The 17,904-nt window shown below is 32.7% G+C and overlaps 1 protein-coding gene across 4 annotated transcripts in view; it reads left to right on the forward strand.

Annotated features, from left to right (window-relative positions):
- The first annotated feature begins 2,510 nt into the window (after positions 1-2,510).
- Positions 2,511-17,904, forward strand: part of LOC108321691 (protein SWEETIE) — a 40,046-nt gene continuing 24,652 nt past the window's right edge. For 2 of the 4 annotated variants that reach the window (XM_017553514.2, XM_017553516.2), the window contains exons 1-18: positions 2,512-2,806; positions 3,394-3,601; positions 5,000-5,106; positions 6,001-6,237; positions 6,346-6,435; positions 6,509-6,596; positions 7,694-7,758; positions 8,353-8,457; positions 9,213-9,302; positions 9,425-9,505; positions 9,622-9,690; positions 10,650-10,775; positions 11,577-11,680; positions 13,080-13,212; positions 13,550-13,656; positions 14,624-14,734; positions 14,835-15,002; positions 17,112-17,198. In XM_017553514.2, the coding sequence (XP_017409003.1) occupies positions 2,636-2,806; positions 3,394-3,601; positions 5,000-5,106; positions 6,001-6,237; positions 6,346-6,435; positions 6,509-6,596; positions 7,694-7,758; positions 8,353-8,457; positions 9,213-9,302; positions 9,425-9,505; positions 9,622-9,690; positions 10,650-10,775; positions 11,577-11,680; positions 13,080-13,212; positions 13,550-13,656; positions 14,624-14,734; positions 14,835-15,002; positions 17,112-17,198 (2,147 nt within the window). In that variant the 5' untranslated portion in view covers positions 2,512-2,635. Of the gene's footprint in view, positions 2,807-3,393; positions 3,602-4,999; positions 5,107-6,000; positions 6,238-6,345; positions 6,436-6,508; positions 6,597-7,693; positions 7,759-8,352; positions 8,458-9,212; positions 9,303-9,424; positions 9,506-9,621; positions 9,691-10,649; positions 10,776-11,576; positions 11,681-13,079; positions 13,213-13,549; positions 13,657-14,623; positions 14,735-14,834; positions 15,003-17,111; positions 17,199-17,904 lie in introns of all 4 variants that reach the window. The other 2 variants (XM_017553517.2, XM_017553515.2) reach the window with 2 other exon arrangements.

Here is a 17,904-nt window from a genome sequence, read left to right on the forward strand (position 1 = left end):
ACTATGTATTCTAAAATTAATTTTAAAAAAAATATTATTTAAATTCAAATATTAAAATAACATTTAACAATTTAATATTTTTCAATATGTATATGTATATAATTAAGGTGTGTAGAGAATAGAGTTATCAATTTAATACATACACAATTTGGCTTTGATCTATGTGAGTCGAACTCAAAAGAAAACTTAAAGACCCTAAAACTCCACATAACAAGAATTTCATGTAGTAAAAATAGTAACAAAAATCTCATGAGTCAAAACTATCTCATGTGTGGTTTATGCAAGTTGATTTTAGATCAAGATAGAAAATGTTGGGTTAGACTAGGTTAAATAGGTTGTCCAAGTTAAATTCATGTTAGGTTGTGTTTAGATCAAGTTAAGTTTGATATAGTTTAAGTCGAGTTAAATACATCTCATACTAAATTGAGTTATCCCAAATCAAAGATCGAGATAAATCAATATAAATCGAAGGTCAAAATAAGTTAGTCTAGACTAAAGGTCAAGCCGAGTTAGCCCAAGATTGAAAGGTGATCCAAGTCAGTCGAGTTGAAGAATTAAGTTGAGTCGGATCCGATCGAAGGTGAAGTGGAGTCGACACAGGTCGAAAGTTAAATCGAGCTAAAGATTAAGCCAAACTACCTAGGACCAAAAGGGTTGAAGGTTGAATTGAGTAAACTCAATTTAAAAGTTAAGTTGAGTCCAGCTGATTGAAAGTCAAGTTAAGTCGCTCCACCCAAAAATAAAGTTGAGTCAACTTAGGCTAAATGTTGATCTGAGTCGGCATAGGTGAAGATTGACTAAACTTGACCTAGTAAAATGTCAACTCAACTAAGTTAGGTTGAAAAATCAACTTGATTCAATACAGGTCAAATGTTGAGTTAAGTGAATGCAAATTGTTGATTTGAGTTATCTAAATATTAAGTTGAGTTAGTTTAAAACGAAGTCTGAACCAAATCAATTAAGGTCAAAGTGAGCCTGCCCATATCGAATGTTCGACTTGAATCATTATGGATCAATGGGTAAAGTCAAGTTATCTCAAGATAAAATGCTTTATCTTTGCTTGATCTACAATGTTTGAACCTTCAACTAATAAAATAAAAACTTACTTAAAAATGAGTTGGGACTAACTCATAACACGAGACAAATTGACATCTAATAAAGAGGAACTCACTAATTAAAACAATTCAATTTTTTATTTAATTTAAAATTTTATTATTTTAAACCTCTTTTTAGGTTCTCGTTCAAACTAATAATTTTTACTTCAAAAATTTTAAAATTTCAAATTCACTAAGTAAACGAATTACTCTCCCTTATTCAAACATTTTATTATTATATAAAAAACATCATTCTTAAGTTTCTTTTAGGTTTCTCAAACATTTAAACCACCTCGTAATACACCTACCCGTTCCCTATTTTTTTGTTGTCATCAAATTCCCATATTTGTTGCAATATTTACCAGTATTATTATAGTTAATGTCATTGTTTCATCTTTATCATTATCATATTAATAAAATAACAATGATCATTATTATTGTCATCACTATTATTTATTTATTTATTACTATTATTATTATTTTATTATTAGTGTCATTACTATATTAATATTATTATTATTCATTTTAATTATCTTTTGTATTATTGTATATTTTTATTACCATTAGTATTATTATCATCATAAAATGAAAAATGTTCATTTTTGTATTATATATTGAACTCAAATAAAAGTCATGTGAATTAGAAATAATGAGACAAAACTTTTAATAATTACAAGAATTATGTTAATGTTAAACTCCTTATAGCAAGTCCATGGTGGTGAAATTTATTAGTGACTTGGTCGTATGTGTGACAATATATCTTAATATACTTTGAGATTCTTAGGATGCGGTCTTTGTGAAAATAAAATTAAAAAAGATATATAAATACATGAATGCAAGTAAAACGTGAATGACATATGATATATTTAAAACTTTAGGCATACAATTTCAATTGTCTTAAATTGAGTGGTATAAAGAGACCAATACTCTCCTACTATAATTTTTGAATGATAGGATTATCAAAGCACTTTTAAAGTTAAATAATTCTAAATTTTATAAGGGTTAAGATTAACAAATAGATTTAAATTTAACTTAACTCACAAAATCCGATTTATGAGATTTATATATATATATATATATATATTATAAATTAATTTTATTTTTGGTCGTGAAAATTCTAACAAAAATATAAATGAAATAAAATAACTAATGAAATTGGTTCGTGTTTAGTTTAGGTGAGTAAATATGTAATTAAACAATTTTTACAACATTTAAAAAAAAGAAAAGACTTTTAATTTTGAGTGAAAAGAACCGGCTCTTAAATTTGTAATTTAAGTTAGGGTGATGTTAGATATTTGATAAAACGCAAATTTTACTAAACAAATACAGAAAAGGTTAATAAAAAAAATTTCAATTAAACTATTTTATTTTCAACTTTTGTATAGAGAAATTCTCTCAAATGTGATGACTTGTAATTTATTTAACATTTACACTCCCAGACCATCTTGCCGGATCCAGGCAAAAGTCCCCGAACGATCTTCTAATCAAAACATTCTCGCGATACACTCTGCATTGCAGCAAAGAAGAAAAGCTCGATTTACATGGCGAAGCAATACACGGCGGCGGCGCCAGCGGCGCCGCTGTCACGATTCGGGGTGCTGGTTGCGCAACTCGAATCTATAGTGGCATCTGCCGTTCACAAATCACCGCAGCCACTTCTTTGCTTCGATCTCCTCTCCGATCTCATCAACGCCATCGACGAGGACACTAAGGTCTCTCTCTCTCTCTCTCTCTCTCTCTCTCTCTCTCTCTCTCTCTCTCTCTCTTTAAACTTTCCATTGCATTGCTGTGGATTTGTTTTTTCTTCTTCTTTGCTCGTTCGTTTTTCTGCATTATTTCACTAGTTCGATATTTGTTGATTTAAAACTCCGCTGATTCACTGTTTTTTCCTTACGTAATTTGGATTCATTCACAGTTTTTCCTCTCGAATCTATATCTCCAGTAGATTAAGTTGAGATTTAGAATTCAGAGGGATATGCATTTGCACGTGGCAGTTCGGATAAGCCGTTCCTGCTTTTTTCTTTCGCGCTATCATGGTGTGATGAGCTGACTTAGCTATAGTTTAAAATTCAATGCATTCTACATAGAACGCTGAGAGCAAGCTAAGAATAAGATCATGGTTAAGATACGACTCTTATTGCCTTTTCAGAACGAACTCTTGTTTATATACTGGAGCTCTGTAATTATTACGAGGTTTAATGTTATTCTTTTGGTTTTTGGCGCTTTTTTTTAGCCTGAATTCCCGAAACTAGATCAGCGGTGATTGTCAAATTCTAATGTTTTAGAATATGGTTTCCAGGAGAATATTTTGTTGTGGCAAAGGAGATGTGAGGATGCTTTGTATTCCCTGCTTGTTTTTGGTGCACGACGGCCGGTGCGTCACTTGGCATCGGTAGCGATGGCAAAGGTCATATCTAAGGGAGATTCAATATCAATTTACTCCAGAGCAAGCAGCCTTCAGGGCTTCCTTTCAGATGGGAAGAGGAATGAACCTCAGAAAATTGCTGGTTTGTCTAGATTTAAGATTTCTGGATGTTTTAGATAGATCTTGGATTCCCAAATATTTTTATAATCATCATACTGCAAAACTTGTGTAGTTAAATTGTTGTGTCTTTCCTTTGAAGTAGTCATGAGCACAAACATAAAAAAGAAGCAATGAGCGCATTTCTATTCCATAACAATTTTAGGGGAAAGACACACCCTTAAGGATGCTATCGTGGCACTTCAATTACAAACTAAAGGGCTATATAACTTATACATTGCCTCAAAATTTGTTGTGCCATTTTTTATTACAACCTTTAGGACAAAGCAAGTAACTATACATCTAAAACCTGATCTAAAGTACAAGGATACACACAATGTTTCCTATGAACACCAAAAGGTTGTTCCAAATTAAATTACCCTCCTTACATTGCAAAGGTAATTAGCCTTATCCTGAAGAAGCTATGAGAATAGCATTAGGGAGAAGCCATGAATACAATGATATTTGTGAGAAAATGTTCGAGCAAGGAGACACTCAACCAGTCACATCACCATAATGTTTTGGCCTATTTTTTATTTTTGTTAAAATAAGAAATTCATTAAGATGAAAAAAATAGGCCGCTTCCTTGTTGTTAGAAGCTTTAAAATAAGTCACCATAAACGGTTGGAAATTAAAGAGAAATAATAAAAAAGTTATGGGGAAGATGTGACACTTCCATAAATCAAGGAAAATAAGGAGCACGAGGAAGAACATTGCTCCCATGTATTCATCTTCTTCCATACTCCTGACTAATCTTAGGACATTTAAAAGAAAGAAAGAAAATGAAATGTAGCAGTCCTTGCCAAATATAATAAGGAAACTCCCTGTTTTTATTCTGGATTTATGTTGGATCTTGTCAATTTGGATTTTAACCTGGGAGAGATACTTTAAATATATGTTCCTTTTAGCCAAAAAGACATTATTGAGAGATAGGGAGAAGTACAAGTATGAAAGGTGATAATTGTCTTCCCTAGAGAAAACAATATTTAACATTTTGCCACTAAGTCGCAAGGCCAGAACATTACAGTTTCCGCAAGTAAAAAGGGGAGCTTTTTGTATCTCAAATTCTATGAATAAACCAAGCAGAGAGCCTCAAAACAGGGCATTAAAGCAAGCTTATCACAAAGCAAGCCAGTAAGGAATTTATGGACTGAACGAACAATCTTAGCATAAGTGGCTATCAATTTTATTTGTAGGTGTCCTTTTGATTGTTTTTGGCATCAAATCAGTTGACTCTCACGCTTCATAGTTGTGTTAATTTTTGTGTTGCATGTTTTTTCTGGAGTGTTATGGTCTTGTTCTTGTTTCTTGCATTTAACTATTCAGATCTTGTCACTTTTCTTTTGTTTTTACTTCTCATATTTTTCTGAACATAATTTTATAGGTGCTTCACAATGCTTGGGAGAATTGTATAAGTACTTTGGCAGAAGAATCACTTCAGGTTTACTCGAAACAACTATCATAGCAACTAAACTTATGAAGTTCAACGAGGTATTTCCTTACGAAGTTTATGTTCATATGTTTAAATTTCTAATAACTGAATGATATGCAAAGCATAGATAAAAAATTGTCTTGGTTTATGCATGCCTGTTTTTTTATGCCTAAGAAAAAACTATAAATTTGTGATCCTTGCAGTACCTTTAATTACTATTTTCTTTTTGATTCTTTTTCCGTATCTATTTACATTGAAAGTTTGTTACTTGATTTACTTTTAACATGTTTTGAAATACCGGTAAATAAACTGTTGAGTGAAAAGATACAATTTTATTGGGCAGTAACCATTAGAAGTTTTGACCTGAGGTTGCAGGAAATGTGTTTAACATCACCAGAAGACTTTATCAAACTAATGAAATTTACTTGATCACACCTGTATATGATATTGTACTAAAATTGCTGAATAAGAATAAGAAAATGAAAAGAGGGGAACAAATAAACGATGTGTCTGTAGTTACATCTTGTTTAGATGTGGGCATATGGCACAGAAGTGTGGAGCAAAAAGGTTGATCACATATTAGAAAGTGAATAAGAGAGTGATTATAGTTGTTAAGTTCTTTAGGAAATAATAAGGGAATCTTAAAGCTTGTAAATACTTTCAATATACTACTATTTAAGAATGTCAACTTTTAGTCTGATAGATAAAATCAATTTCATTAATGATTAAACAAAAACACTGAAATTCCTTCTAAGTAGAACTTGAGCTTTTCTTAGTTGTATCATCACTCTCTTTCTCTCAATTTGACGAAGTGCCTTTATTTGTCTCACTTTTCTTCATCTATTGCATTTGTCATTTCTGCATCATTTCTCAATCGTCACTTGAGAAAGGTATTTGTTCTATTACAATTGACTGTGCTCTCTTTAATGAATTTGCTATGTATCAAACATAAGGAGTTTGTTAGACAAGAAGCATTATATATGCTTCGGAATGCCTTAGAAGGCTCTGGTGGTAGTGCTGCTTCAACAGCATATTCAGAGGCATTTCGTCTCATAATGAGATCTGCCACTGGGGATAAGTCATTTGCTGTGAGAATAGCTGCGGCAAGATGTTTGAAGGCATTTGCTAGCATTGGAGGTCCAGGCTTAGGTGTAACAGAACTCGACAATTCAGCCTCTTACTGTGTCAAGGCAGGTATTTTTGTCTCAATTTTGTCTCTTTCACCTGTAAATGTGCCAATTGCTTGGTGCAAAATTATAGTATTCTATACATTTCTTTGTTACTTCTACTTTTGATAGGCACTTGAAGATCCTATATCATCTGTCCGGGATGCCTTTGCTGAAACTTTGGGTTCCTTGCTTGCTCTTGGAATGAATCCTGAAGCACAGGTCTCTATTATTGTATTTCTCTGGTTTTTCCTTGGTTTTGCATTATTCATACTTTCCCTTCAAAATTTTCTAGGTTCAACCAAAGGGAAAGGGTCCTTTACATCAAGCAAAAAAACTAGAAGGTGGATTGCAGAAGCATTTGATTTTGGTCTTTACAAAAGGTTTGATGCTCTGTTAGATGACTGTATTTTTTTTTATCAAGATGGTGCAAAAATACCATGATTTTAGGCGGTTTGCCTCTAATCTTTTTCAGATGTGCTTGAACCTGAGCAAAAAACTCAGAAAATCTTTATAAAAAAAAGAGAATTGTAGCTTTTGAAAGAAAAATTTAAGTAGTTTTTAAAAGTATGCTGCATGGGTTAAGAGGCTGTAGCTCAATTTGTTAAGCGTCGGTTGTTGTCAACTCCCTACACATGTTCAATTCCTTCAAATAAAATAGTTGCATATGTTATCTTTTTCTATCTCATCCTGAACTAATTCGCGAGACATTGAAACAAATTGTTTCGTTTAAATGTAATTTTAAGCTAAAACATCCAAACAACTTTTACTTTATTTAAAATTCTCATTTTTTTACTTTAACTTTAAAGTAACTTTTAGGCCGTAAAATTCTGGGCCAAATCTACATCTCTGTACTCTGTTCTCTCTCTGCCTCACTTTCTCTTATTTTCCCACACTTCTATGATTTTCTTCCATTTTGGCCGATTTCTAACAGTATTTGATGAAATGCATTGAATGCTGGTATTTCTTTTTGATCATTGGAGGTAAAATAAATGATTGCAAGTGAGTTCTAGGATGACAGGAACCAATACTTAGAACTTCTGTTATGGAATTGCAAAAAAGGGATTTTGCCCATTACCCAGCTAATTGGGCCTTGCTCTTTCTGGTCATTGCTAGTCTGAAAGGAGAGGGTGAATGGATATTGCTTTTAATGTTAGTTGAATATGAACACAGATTCGTTTCAAAAGGGCTGCAGATTGTTTTATTTTTATTTTCCCACATCTTCTGTATTTCAACTGAGTATTATTTTTCTTTGTATGTGCTGGTTAAATTTATACCCTGCAGATTGCTGCCTTTTGATTTAAATATATTAATAGAAGTTATAAACCCAAAGTAAAGAATGGAGTTCATGCCTTGTTTATAAATTCTGAATTCATGTAAAAGTTACAAATTTACAACTGTCTTATTTTTATATTTTCAGCTTTCATTTTTACTTCACATTGTTTGTGAGCATGTGATGACTTTTTTACTTCCATTGCAGTTAGTGGAGTGAAGTCTAGGAATGTTCGGGTTGGGTTAACATTAGCATGGGTATACTTCTTACAGGTGAATCACATTTCTTTGATAGATGTTCAGCTTGCAGTTTATTTAAAGGCATTCTTGTGGATATTGGTAGATTGGTTATTTTCTCAGAACATTGAACCCTGTATTGTTTTCTGTTTTAGTAATAGGGACACTTATTTTATTCTGCTGTTTTTAAGGTTTAGCTAGTACTGAGTTTGTTTACTTAGTGAAACCTTTTCTTTTTACTGTCTTTATTTCTTAGTTTTGGTTTGCTACTTTGTTTTTCTTTTATGGAACACTTACTGTTTTTCATCCTTTTCTATAATATAAGTTTTTTTTTCCTCTGATAAACAGTGCTTTTATCCAGACACTTTAATTCAAGTCACCTTAACACATCAAGGTTGGGAAGCAAATTGGAAATGAATTGAAAAATTCACTTTGTACTCACTTTTCTGTTGTGTGGTTGATATATGACTGAAAAACTTTTGATTTTCTGTATTGATCTTTTATTTATATTCTTTTTACATATGCGTAGATTGTCCCCTTTAGTAGTTTGGCAGCAGCTACACGAGAATATTAAAGTGCATTTTTACTTGTTCTGATTGTGAATACTACTCTGGTAATTTTACTTTGCAGGTCATTCGCATAAAATATCTGCTTCCTGACAGTGAGCTCCAAAATTTTGCACTGCAAGTTATGGAAATGCTCCGTGCTGAAACTTCTGTTGATGCCCATGCCTTGGTATTTTTTTTTTTTTTTAATTTCCTTTTGCTTTTAGTTAATTTTGTTTGTGTATTCATTAAGATAGACAAATGGAAATAGGAGGAGAAAGAAAATAATGCCACTAATTTTTTTTTTTCAATTTTACTGTTTATTTAGGCCCTGTTTGGATTTTAGAAGAATTATTTAGACAAGGAGAAACTATAAGAGAAATACAAAGGTGACAAATGATGATAACTTAAAAAATTATAAAAAGGAGAAGGCAAAGAGGAAGAAGGATCCATGGAATAGGAATTTGGCAGTGGAGGATTTGAGTCACTAGGATCTGTAGGCAAGGATGGAGTTATTTGTGCTCCATTCTGGTATGTTAGAAGAGTTGGTGGAACAATATTGTCTCCATTTTGAGTTGGAGTCTGAGAGGAAGTAGAAATAATCAATGGATCACAAGATGATACACGAAGAACTTAATGAACAGATGAAGAATGTTTCATAGAGGACATGAAGAAAGATGTGTCCTCAAAGAAAGTAACATCAACAAACATATAATACTTATAGTTGAGAGAGAATAACATTTATACCCTTTCTAAATGCGAGAGTAGCTAAAAAAGATACACTTTATAGCCTTTGCAAAAAGCTTGTCAAGACCTTGATGGGTTGCATCTGATGCTACTGGTTTGCGAACTAGCCTTTTGCTTCTTTCTTCTAAACTAGGTTTAGGGTTTGTAATATTTTCAACATTTTAAACTGTTGAGAAGAATTTCTAATTCTTGTCTCAGGCATGTGTTCTTTATGTGCTTCGTGTTGCTGTAACTGATCAAATGACTGAACCTACTCAAAGGAGCTTTTTGGTTTTTTTGGGAAAGCAGGTACAATTTGTTTAAAGTAAATTAGTAGTTGCCATATGTTTTTCAAGTTAAGTATTCAGCTACGATATCTTCTTAATGATGTGGAATCTAATGCCTTTTTCCCACCTTTTGGCAAATTATAGCTCCAGTCACCCGAGGCAGGTCCTTCCATGAAAGTGGCAGCCTTGCGTACACTGTCTTATACTCTAAAGACAGTGGGAGAGGTAAGAAGTACCAGCTTATGTTTCAATTTGCTAATGAAATCTACATTTTTTTAACCAGGAACTACGATGGACTGGGATGTCTCAAGGTGTGCTTATTTTAGTTATTCCCTGTGCAGGTTCCATTTGAATTTAAGGAAATTCTTGACAACACTGTAGTTGCAGCTGTGTCACATTCTTCAAAACTAGTGAGCTCATGAAAGCATATGTTATATAGATACAATTTATTATTCTCATACATTAATATCCTTGCTCATGTTGGATTCAAGACTAATTTTAAGTTTAACACATGATATTGTTCTTTGGGGTGAAATGAAATAATTGAAAATATAATGATTTGGCCTTGTAAATAGTTTCTTCTGGGAAAATGTGAAAGGAAGCAATATGGTTAACATTCAGTTAGGATGGCTGTTTGTGGAGAAGAAAATGATTCCTTTTGGAGTTTTTAACATTATTATTTGAAGGTTTTCAGTGTTTGGTTACTGAGATAGGACGGTATAGGATCCTGTCATGTCATAAGTTCTTTCGTGTGCCAATAGGATATGGTTAACCTTGTATCATGTTGTCCCAATGTAATTTGTTTTGGTGGGGAGAAGGGGGTTGCTGGGGTATGGTACAACAAGATTAGATAATGTCTCTCACTAAAATATGAAAAAATATATAAATATATGAATTATGTGTTTAATATAATAATATATGTTCAACATCTTACATAATATTTATGTACAACACGTGCTCACGCACACACACCATATATATATATATATTTCATTATATTAAATAGAGATAATATATGATTTGATGTGGAATATTTTATCAAGTATCTCTAATTATTAGATATTGATTTTGTTCTTTACTATTGTATTTCTTCTTCATTATAAATAAGAATTTTCATGTGGGTACTCAAGACATGAAAGTTATTATGTTCTTTCTTGGTTTTTGGTTCTCAGCATGGTACCAGAGTGGTAACATCCTACGTAGAACTATCCAAATGGGCCTGCCCCGATGGGCTTGTCCAAAAAGACAAGCTAGATTAGGTCAAAAATAGTGGATTTCTTTTTGCACCTCCAAAAAATACAGCATGGTTATGTTGTTTTGGCATTTATTTCTTGTCTTTCATATCTGTTCTAAATTTGCAAATTCTCAGGTTCGAATTGAGGCTGCTTTGGCTTTACGTACATTGGCTGAAGTTGATCCCACTTGTGTTGGTGGTTTAACTTCATATGGGGTGACCAATCTTACTGCTTTAAGAGAGAGCGTTTCTTTTGAAAAGGTAAAGTTTGTCAAATTTTACATAATCTATATTTTATTGCATGTTTTGTAGTTGTTAATTTTTTTTATTAAAGGTTATGTGAAGAGAGTACAACACTAAAGGATGAGAAATCTCCATAGCTTATTCACAAATGTGATAGATAGTGTTGAATATAGTGAAAATTATATATGAGATTAATCGCCCTTGTGTTAAATACACACATAGGGTTCTCTATTTATAATAGAAGAAATATGGGCTAAGCCCAAAATACAAATAAGAAATAATAACAAACTAACTAAAAGATAAAAGATAAAGATAAAAGATATAATATATCTAACACTCCCCCTCAAGCTGTGCATACAAATCGTATGTACAAAAGCTTGTTACTAATATAATCCATAAAGACCTAGTGAAAATATCTACTTCTACACTCGAGAGACACCAAATTGCTAATGATTTGCAAGACGACATAGAAGACGAAATACCAACCCAAAGACTCCCCTGAGCAACAAATCTGGGAGGTTGCTCAATGTAAATCTCTTCTTGCAAATCACCGTTAAAGAATGTCACCAGTGGATAAAGATGTAATTGTTGAAGAGCCACCATGACTATAAATAAACTAACAAGAACCATCTTTTCCATGGGAAAAAAGCATATATAGATGGGTCAAACACAATGGTGACAAAAAAGTGAGGTCAGAAGAGACACCAGCGGAAGAAGCCATGGATGAATAAGAGAGAGAAACCATAAAAAATTCAAAATTCTCCAATCAAGACACCTGAAAATTTAATTTTATGAATTGACGAAGTGCCTTATTTTCAGGGAAGCAATTTGCAGTTTGAGCTCGATTCTTTCCATGGGCAGGCTGCTGTCTTGGCAGCTTTAGTCTCTATTTCACCAAAATTACCTCTTGGTTATCCAGCCAGGTAAGTTTCTTCCCTCCCTCATTAATTAATTTTATATTTTTATTTATTTATTATTTTTTACCTGGATAAGTTACATTTATTTCTACACCAAATGTATGAATTGCTTTCCGGTATGCAAATTTTTGTACCTAAGCTTTGAATTTGGAGGTGCTCAGTTTTTGCTTTGGTTGTAATTTATATAAAGGTCTTATGAAATAGAAGTTGATTAACACTTACTTTATTTGGATGAAGTGTGAAATGATTTGAAGATTAGAAAGAAATCAAATTTGTATCATAAAAGAATCAGAAATGATTCATGGACTTGTACTTTATATAATGGCTATATGGTACATTATATAAATGTCAGTTCTTTTGTTTAGTTGTCTTCCATGAAAGGGCATCAAGGGTTGCCAATTCTTTTTTACTGAGTAACTCTTCTAGCTTTATTCTTTGACACATATTAAAGCTTCTCACTTTGTAAGCGCCTAATTTAATTTTTATTCTTAGTTTCATTGTGGAGCTAGATAATACCCGTTTGTGTAGTATGCCATAGGTGCATTTTGGCATTTCATTAGACTGTAACCGGTCCCTTAATGAAAACTGTTAGCCAGTATGTTAGTGCTAGATTAGTTATCTTTTAGGAAGTATAGCAACTATAGATATCAATACATAGAAGATGTATTGAGTGAGAGGGATAGATATTGACCATTAGACCAGAACGTTCAAGATTAAAATATAATATTGTTGAGTATAGTTCCACATTAGTTCTCAAGATTGAATGGTTGGGAATTTTAGTTTCCAAGAATTTAAAAATACTCGGATAAACCCATACTTTCTTTACAAGTAGAAATTAATTTTTTGATTATTTTCCACGGTAGTTTTGCACAGAAAAGGACTAAAGTGAATTGTGCTTTTAAATCAGGGATTAACGATTTTTTTTTTTTTGAAATCTCGTGGACTAATGGAAGGATTTTAAACTCTCAAAGGACTAAATTGTTTGACACATTACAATCGGGATGATTAATTTGGGGTTGATCGTAAAATTTTCCTAGTTTTTTTTAAAAACTCACTTAACATCTTGTAAGTTATGTGATTTTAAATATTTTTTAATCTCAATTAATTATGTAATACCAACATTTACCCCCTCATACTCATTGTCATAAAACAATTTTCTTATTTTATATATATATATATATATATATATATATATATATATATATATCACTTCATATATATAATTAAATTTGATATAAGCTGGTTGCTATAAACATTTCTAACTAACTAACTCTAATGGATTGCCAAACACAAAAGGACATGTTTCATACAAAACACTAATATTTAATGACCAAGGATCATCATTTAATAAATTTAATGCTTTCTTGATTTGCTGCACTAATTAATAATATTGTGCAATGACCAGGCTTCCTGGATTAGTGTTTGGGGTTTCAAAGAAAATGCTTACAGAACAAAGTCGCAACTCGGTGGCAGCCACAGTTGAAAAAGAAGCTGGATGGTTGCTTTTATCTTCATTATTGGCTTCTATACCAAAGGAGGTTTGGAGTTATTGATAGTTTGGTTTTTTCTAAAGCTATGTATTTTTGTGTAAAATAAAGGAAAGCATGTGTAAATGTTTGTTATCATCATTATAGAAAATAAACCGTAGTATTTTATAAGAACATTAAGGAGAATAATCAGGACTTCAAGGTAGCACGTCTAAGTGACTTCCTTCAGAATAATTAATATTATGAAGCCCATATCCATTTTCAGATTTTCTTTAGCTTTCTAACCTTTTGAAAATTTATAACACGAAACTCTACATGTTTTCATAAGACTTTTTTTAAGATGATTTAAACTAAATTCTGATGCCATGGAGTTTTTGGTTGCTTGCAGGAGCTTGAAGAGGATGTTTTTGATATTCTTGCCTTATGGGCTACTCTGTTTTCCGAGAGTCCAGAAAATGAAATTAAGAAAACTGTTGATTTATTGTCAAGGATTTAGTAAGTACATCTTAATATTATCCCGTATCTTTACTGTGAACAAATTTTTATATGATGATCTTTACCTTTTCTTATTAATTGAATTTTTCATCCCTCTTGTTTGTTATTTGATTCTCTAAAACACATAGATCAGTATTTATAGTGTACAGAAGTGTTATACAGTTACCAAATACTTGCAATAGATGGCACATCTAGAAGTAACGAACACTACTAAGATGGAAAATATCTAAAAAAGTTAATACAATTTCAATGCATACAACTATAGCATGCATCTAATCAATGAAAATTGTGTGAAGAGCTGTCAGACTTGTAATTCTCTGTGGGAATGAATGCTTGATAGGCCAGCTCCAACAAGGACAAAATATTATGTGTAGGGAGGATATGATTAAACAGGTTTAGGAGTAGACAAGAGTATAGGACACAAAAGGAAAACAAAGGAGGAATGTACCCGATGAAAAATATGAGATTGAGAACAGATGTATTTGCTAGAAAGTTAAAAAGGAAAGTATTGTGGAGGGTGGAGAATCTCTCCTATGGAGTTTTATTCTTGTGACATGAGATCAATGGAGGTTCTGAATGTCTGATCATGGTTGGTAGAGAAGAATTTAACTAATAGTATAACTGAAATCACTTGGTGGAGTGTAATGCTGTTGATCTTTTGTTCTTTTGACCCATACAGTGGGATGAAACTTTATTAGTCTTATTGATGTCATTGTTTTAAAACTTTCTGTGGAGCATGTGGCCTGACTTCCTCCTTGAATGCTCCATCACTTTCCAAATCACTACCCTTGAAAATCTTTGTAGTCAATACCATTAACAGCAATGATAAAATTTGGTGTAGTTTCAAAAATCTTATAGTTAAAACAATTTATGCAACTTTTGACATTTTATTTATTTTCTGTGTTGATATTGTAAGCTGTGTTTGGCAGTGCATTTGTCATTCATTATTTTCTCTTGTATCTTGTAGCGTATGGTCTGCAGCTATTCATGCACTCACTGCATTCATTAAATGCTTCATATCTCCTAATTCTGTAAACGGTGGCGTTCTACTTCAACCGGTTCTTGTATACCTTAGTAGGTATAACTTTCTTTCTTATATACTGCTCCTTTTCATTTGTGGCTGAGTCTTCGATTTCATTTTACATTTTGTATCAAATCCTAATCTATGTTGAAAGCAGTGCATTGTCGATGATATCAGCATTAAGAGCCAAGGAAGTGTCATATGCAAAACCTGCAGTGGACGTATTTGTTATCAGAACTTTAATAGCATACCAATCTCTTCCTGATCCTGTCTCATTTAAAAATGACCATCCTCAGATAATCCAACTATGTACATATCCGTTCAGGTAGTGTTTGCTCTCTTTATTTTATGTATACTTTAATTTGGCCTTATTAGTAATCCATGTTGGACTTGAGATTTTCTCAATAGTTGTTATTTGTTAATTCATTAAAAATAATGTTTGATTTTATCTATTATGTGTAGTAATCGTTCCTTTAAAATGACAATTATGTCATGTTTGGTAATGTGAAAAATATTGATAGGAACCCAGAAACATTATATCCTATCAAATATGTGAAATGCCATTATAGTGTTTTTCTCTTCTTTCGAGTTTTTCTAATTGATATTATTTTCCAGATTTTTCTGTCTATGTTTTGGGTTGATAATGTTAGAATAAATAGTCTTCAATAGTATTAAGGTGCTTTGTGTTTTGTGCTAGACCTAGTTCTTACATGTATCGTTTTGAATTCTCTTCTTTTCCCTCTCATACATTGTAACTGATGTATCCCATGCTATTATAAATATGAAAAGCTAAGAGAGGGCAATGCATTCTTAAATTCATTCTAGTATTCTTGTGTATCTTTCTCAAGTTGGTATTAGGGTTGATCCCGCTTTGTTGGTCTCTATCTTGTCTTTGTTTGGGAAAAAAATTGTCTATCAGTCATTGTCCGTGTTGTTTGTTGTTATTTGTAGCCGTCCGTTGTCATCCATTGTCGATTTTTTGTTCTCTGACACCTTGGTCCAATGTGCCTTGAGGAGTGTGACCCAACTCAAGTAAGTTCACATCCAAACTCTAATTGACCGGCCATCAAGTATGGTCCAAACGCCACACTGCACTAGGCATGTGTGTCTCATGTCATCTTCTAGTGGTCGAAATCTTCCTGGACCACCATGGTCTGACTTTGTTTGAGCCTGGTTCCACCCTTTATACTTTGTTTCAAGAGCATTTGGTGTGTCTTCTAGTGTTGATCACAATTTCTCTCACTTGAAACCCTAGGTTTCCTTGTTTCATTTTTGGATTGTCTCCCTATCTTTACTCAGCATGCCTACTTGCGAAAAAAGGAGGTCATGGCACTAGAGGTTGGTATCCTAACAGCAGAGGGCATCCCCAATGCCCATATTGTAAAAGAGTGGATCACGCCTAAGAAAATTGTTACCCTTTACATGCCTTTCCTAACAAGGCTGCCAACATTTCCAAGTTTGAAGTTTTGGAGCCAAAGTTCTCTAATGAAGAATATCATGAATATCTGAAGTTAAAATCTGAGAGCCAAGCACAATCTTTCATCCATTCCATTTTATCAAAAGCTTGCATTTCTCCAAGCCTTGGAGTGTCAAAGTTCATGGATAATTGATTCTGGTGCTTCTGATCACATATTTCTGGTAATGCTTCATTATTCTCTTTTATTTCTTATCCTAAAATTCCTAATGTTATTACTTTAGCCAACGGATCCAAAGTTAGTTCTCAAGAAGTTGGTCAAATCTCCCTCCTTAAACCTAAATCATGTACTTCTTGTTCCTAATTGTCCTTTCAATAGAATTTCCCCAAGTCAATTAATCAAATCCTTGAATTGTTCCATTACCTTTGATGCCATTTCTTTTTGTCACACAAGAGCGTGGTACTAGTCGATTGATTGGTGAAGGGCACAAATCTAGAGGACTCCATTATCTTGGTTCTATACCATCGATGTCTTGTTTAGCATCCCTATCTCTCAGTTTCTTTCTTAAGTGATAAAAAGTTATTTCTTGCGCAATTGAAGACATTACAATAAATTTAAAGTAGCGAGTGTTCCTTAACAATGATAAAAATGTCAAGCAACAAAGGAATTATTTTTGAAAACCTACTGTATGCTTACACCAATTAAAAGCCAATGATTATTATTACCAGATCGATTATTGTGCTATAAAAAGCATTATTAAAAGTGATGCAAGAGTTATTGCTAGTAATATTGTGGTGCTTTTACATACCTTCTTTGCTTTCAAGAAAAACTGCTAGTTATGCTTTGAGCATATTTACCGAATTAGGCATAGTTGCATGACCAAAACCTTTAAACCTAACCACTAATTCTAAAACTGTTTAATGATTTTTACTTTTTTGGCATTTACTTCATGTTTGTAACAATTAACTGTTAGCTATTGATTGCCTGTTCTGAGTTTTGTTGTTTCTTGTTTGAATAAGACATGCTTCAGAATATGAAGAAAGTTCGTGCTTGAGGTTGCTCTTAGACAAGAGAGATGCATGGTTGGGTCCATGGATTCCTGGAAGGTTAATATCTGACTGTAATGCAATTAAGCTTCTTTGTTTCCGTTTACTCAATAGAATAAATTGCAATGAACCATTCTTGTCAAATGAAATTATACAATTATACAAATGTCTCTTATGTTGTTGCAAAGTTCAAAAGTCCCCCTTTTAATTGCAAGAAGCGTATACTATGTTGTGTTAGGTTCCACCAAGATACTCTTGGAGTATTTGGAGCTGTTCAGGCTAAACTAAATCATGTCAAGTTCTTTTGCTGCATCCTGTATACATTTTTATATTCTTCATCCACTCACTGCTAGTGGCATTTTAAGGTGTTTGGCTTGATTTTCTGCATTAGGATCTTTTCCACTGATTTGTGCAAATTGCAAATTTAGACTTGATAAATTTTGATTGCAGTTGCCCAGTACCATACATTTGATATAGAAAGGAAAGACAGTCAGTAGTGTCCACCTCATATAGTTGTGATTTGTTAAGCTATTGGCTTCCACCTAATGTAGTCAGAAAGCCAGTACCATACATTTTGCACAACTGCCAATCTCTACTCGAGATAGTTTGTTGAGGAAATTATTCACATAACTTTTTTTGTTTTTTTCATCTCTAGTTTTCAGAGCCCTTTCTACATTAAAATGGTAAAGCATGTTTCATTTACAGTGATAGTTTCTTGAAAAATTGTTTATACTTCTTTTGAACTTATACTTTCATCATTAGACCA

This window comes from Vigna angularis, chromosome 2 (assembly GCF_016808095.1).
Source record: "Vigna angularis cultivar LongXiaoDou No.4 chromosome 2, ASM1680809v1, whole genome shotgun sequence".
NCBI lineage: Eukaryota > Viridiplantae > Streptophyta > Magnoliopsida > Fabales > Fabaceae > Vigna > Vigna angularis.